General features: G+C 38.5%; 1 protein-coding gene across 1 annotated transcript; it reads left to right on the top strand.

Moving 5' to 3' along the window:
* Window positions 1–1,650: 1,650 nt before the first annotated feature.
* On the top strand, window positions 1,651–2,604 carry Or8g36b (olfactory receptor family 8 subfamily G member 36B). Its single transcript, NM_001000959.1, has one exon. It carries the CDS (start codon window positions 1,651–1,653, stop codon window positions 2,602–2,604), a length of 954 nt encoding a protein of 317 aa, NP_001000959.1.
* Window positions 2,605–4,303: the final 1,699 nt, after the last annotated feature.

Here is a 4,303-nt window from a genome sequence, read left to right as displayed (position 1 = left end):
TCATTTGGTATTGTTCAGAGGATCTTCCAGTGTCATTTGCACTAGTCAGTATGGGTACTAGTTTTAGTTAGACATCAGCTAGGTTCTTCATTTCCAATGAGTTATATAGGTATTGTCTTCAGCTATAAAGACATGACATCAATTTATGGAGAGCATCAAACAGTCTTGGTAATAGATTTTGTTTATTGAGGGCTTACATGGGATGCTTGTTTTTAACAATTAAATTAGATGTAACCCATTCTTAACACTGGAGGTTTCATTTGGTGGAAAGGGATGTCGATTTGGGACTTTGTCTTCTCTGTTATTTTGTTATACTTTTTAGATTTCTTTCATATATGCATATATTTAAAAAGCATCTACTGTTTAATTTCCATAAAAACCCCTACAGGAAGTTCAAACAGGAAAGGCAAGGAAAGAGTGGGTAAGAAACAGCTACAATGTCTTATAATTGTAAGTGCATAGCATTTCATTATTTTATTTCATTTTCCTATAAAGATCATTACTTCAATGGTATATTAATTGGGTTCTTTGGTTCTTTGTTGCAAACTTGTGGAAAAAATATTTCTAGATGGTTTGATTTTTGTGAACTTACCTAATTTTAAGCTTATGCAGTAGTTATTGTTTGTAGATTTGTTGGAATTTAATACATACAGGAACACATAATTTACAAAGAGAATTTTTTGCAGTCATATAAGATTGCTTAAAACTGCACCTTGTGTCCCCATTGCAAAAATTAGCATCTATATTATGAAGTTGAGAAAACATGAAGAGTATAGAAAGACTTTTTTGTTGTTGCTATTGTGTTTTTCCCCTAAGTAGTATGATATGAGTCAATGGTTTTTATGTTGTCATTTATGTTGCCATTATTTCAACATATCAAAAATTATTTTGCATTTGGAGTTCTAATATGACTAGAAATTGTGCATAGAAGCCCATTGAAAGAGCAAACCACTGAACTGAGAATAGGTCCCCTATTGAAGGAATCAGAGAAAGAACTGGAAGAGCTTGAAGGGGCTCGAGACCCCAAAAGTACAACAATGCCAAGCAACCAGAGCTTCCAGGGACTAAGCCACTACCTAAAGACTATACATGGACTGACCCTGGACTCTGACCCCATAGGTAGCAATGAATATCCTAGTAAGAGCACCAGTGGAAGGGGAAGCCCTGGGTCCTGCTAAGACTGAACCCACAGTGAACTAGTCTATGGGGGGAGGGCGGCAATGGGGGGAGGGTTGGGAGGGGAACACCCATAAGGAAGGGGAGGGGGGAGGGGGATGTTTGCCCGGAAACCGGGAAAGGGAATAACACTCGAAATGTATATAAGAAATACTCAAGTTAATAAAAAAAGAAAAAGAAAAAAAAAAAGAAAGAGTAACATCAAGTTTACATAGTATTTACTGTGTGATACAGAATTAGATATTACATGTTAGCACTCATAGAACATAGAATATAATGGTGATTGTCCTATCTGATATTTGATTACATACCTCATATATTTAGGTCCCAAGGCTCTGACTAATAATACTGATAAGGAAGTGGAGCTATCTGACAGAAAATCTTGGCTTCTATTTGAACACTTATAATGTAAAAGTACATTAAGCACGTGTCTTAAAAACTTAAATCTCTCTCACCATAGGGGCTCAGAAGAAAATGGCCGAAGGAAATTACTCCACTGTGACTGAGTTTGTCCTCATTGGATTAACAGAGAAGCCAGGGCTGCAGCTGCCCCTGTTCTTCCTTTTCCTAGGAATCTATGTGGTCACAGTCCTAGGAAACCTGGGCATGGTCATGCTAATCCTCTTCAGTCCTCACCTGCACACCCCCATGTACTTCTTCCTCAGTAATCTGTCTTTGGTTGACCTCTGCCAGTCCAGTGTCATCATGCCCAAAATGCTGGAGAACTTTGTCATGGTGAAGAGTGTCATTTCTTACGCAGAATGCATGGCCCAGTTTTACTTATTTGATGTTTTTGCTGTTTCAGAGTGTCACATGCTAGCTGCCATGGCATATGACCGCTATGTTGCCATCTGTAACCCCTTGCTGTATAATGTTACCATGTCCTACAACGTGTGTTCCTGTATGGTGGTGGCGGTGTATAGTGTAGGCTTGATTTGTGCCACAGGTGAAACAGTCTGCCTGCTTAGACTGCTTTTCTGCAAGGCTGAGGATATAAACCACTACTTCTGTGATCTTTTACCACTGCTGGAACAATCCTGCTCCAGTACATTTATCAATGAAGTACTAGCACTGTCCTTCAGTTCATTTAATATTATTGTTCCCGGCCTGACCATCCTCAGCTCCTACACCTTCATCATGGCCACCATCCTCCGCATTCGCTCCACTGAGGGCAGATCCAAAGCCTTCAGCACTTGCAGTTCCCACATCTTGGCTGTTGCGGTCTTCTTTGGCTCTTTAACATTCATGTACCTTCAGCCCTCATCAGTCAGCTCCATGGATCAAGGGAAAGTGTCCTCTGTGTTTTACACCATTGTTGTGCCCATGATGAACCCCTTGATTTACAGTCTGCGGAATAAGGATGTCAAAGTTGCCTTCTATAAGATTGTAAGAAGAAGACAATTCATGGGAAATGAAGAACTTGGTTAAGCAAAACTTTTCAACCAAAGAGGCTGTTGAATATGCAGGGAAGGCATGCAGTACATCCTCATGAATCATGGTTTTATGAATTCTTGGTTATTTTGAATGAAACAAGTAAGGCATTATTGGACTTTGTGGATGGAGTCCACTGTCTCTCTGGTGTGCCCCCAAATCTGCCTACCTGGAAGTACATATATTATTTTTAAATAGGTTTTTAAAAACAAACATTATCCTATAGTTATTTTGCTTTCTAAGACTGGAACACTGTTATTTTTAAGTGATAATTTATTTTGTTAAATAAGACAGTAATACATTTTTAGAAACATTTGCATGACTTAATAATTGGGCTTCTTGAATTTTTAAATTAAGTGTATTTGTAGTTAAGTTTTTGAAGCTATGGCTTTTACATGAACAATTGTAACCATTTGAAATATAAATGTCCAGTGCTACTTTTTACTATACTCATAGAAATATGATTGAATATATATATGTATATATATATGCACAATTAGCATGCTTTTTTTTTTACTTGCAACATTAGAGTCTTTTGAAAGAGACTGAATTCTTCATGCATATGGTGATGGGAGTGCCTGTAACATTCCTTGTGACACAATTCCAGGATTACATCACCATCTTTGTTTCCTAAACCATTTTTGTATCTTTCCCACATTCCAAGAAATGTTTATCCATTTATTATTTCCTCATGACATTCTTATGCTGAAGACATAGCTCAGAGATTAAGTGCAAACTCTTCCTACAAAGAACCCAATGGTGATTTCAATAATGATGTTGTGCGACAAGCTTCTGTAATTCCAGTACCATCAGATCTCTAGCACTGCCCTAAAGTGCACAATCTTGCTCACACATTCACATGTAATTAAAAATAAGTCAACATATATTAAAATGACATTCTTTTACTGATACATTCATATCTGTCACTTGTTTACATAAAAACTATAAAATGGGAGCATAGTTTTCTGACTAATGACCCCTAAAGTTACTGCCATTCTGAAATTTTAAAAACGTATTGGTATTTTGAAGAGCCTGGAAACATGATTCCAATTGTGAAATCCTTCCGTCGTTCCCCCAATGAAGCAGTTTATTGGTAATCAAGATGGCACATGAATCAGGTTTGCCGGTGACACCAAGCTGGCTCCTCAGTGTAATGCATCTGGAAGGAACCATTCCCATCACTCCGCCCCACTAGCTGTGATACCATCCACAGTCGGCTCGGTTGCTAGAAATCCTTCTTGTGTAGCAAATTCAAGGTGAGTTCTTTAGTTTCTCCCTAGAAATGCTTCTCAGACTCCAGCAGACAAAACATTTCTGTTTTGATTCTGGGGCATTCTACATACCTTTTGGTATTCATACCCACAGATGGAAAAAACAGGGTGGGGGCTTTTCTGCCTGTTAAAATCACCCCTGGAATTTCTGCTTCATTCTGCTGTCTGCCCCTGCACTAAGATATCAGCTGAGACTTCCAGGTCCTTACATTTACAGATAATCAGTTTCTTGGATCTGGGATTTTTGTTATTTTGCTTTTATTGTGGTTATTATTTTATCTCATTTTCCGGAGTTGAGGACCGAACCTAGGGCCTTAGGCTTCCTAGGCAAGCAAGTGCCCTTCTGTGGAGCTAAATCCCAACCCAGATATGTGGTTTTTATCCCAGAACAAATCACTGTAGCACAGGGGCTGCTCTGTCCTCTG

Source organism: Rattus norvegicus, chromosome 8, assembly GCF_036323735.1.
Source record: "Rattus norvegicus strain BN/NHsdMcwi chromosome 8, GRCr8, whole genome shotgun sequence".
NCBI classification, from domain to species: Eukaryota; Metazoa; Chordata; class Mammalia; order Rodentia; family Muridae; genus Rattus; species Rattus norvegicus.
This window is presented reverse-complemented; position numbering and strand designations above follow the sequence as displayed.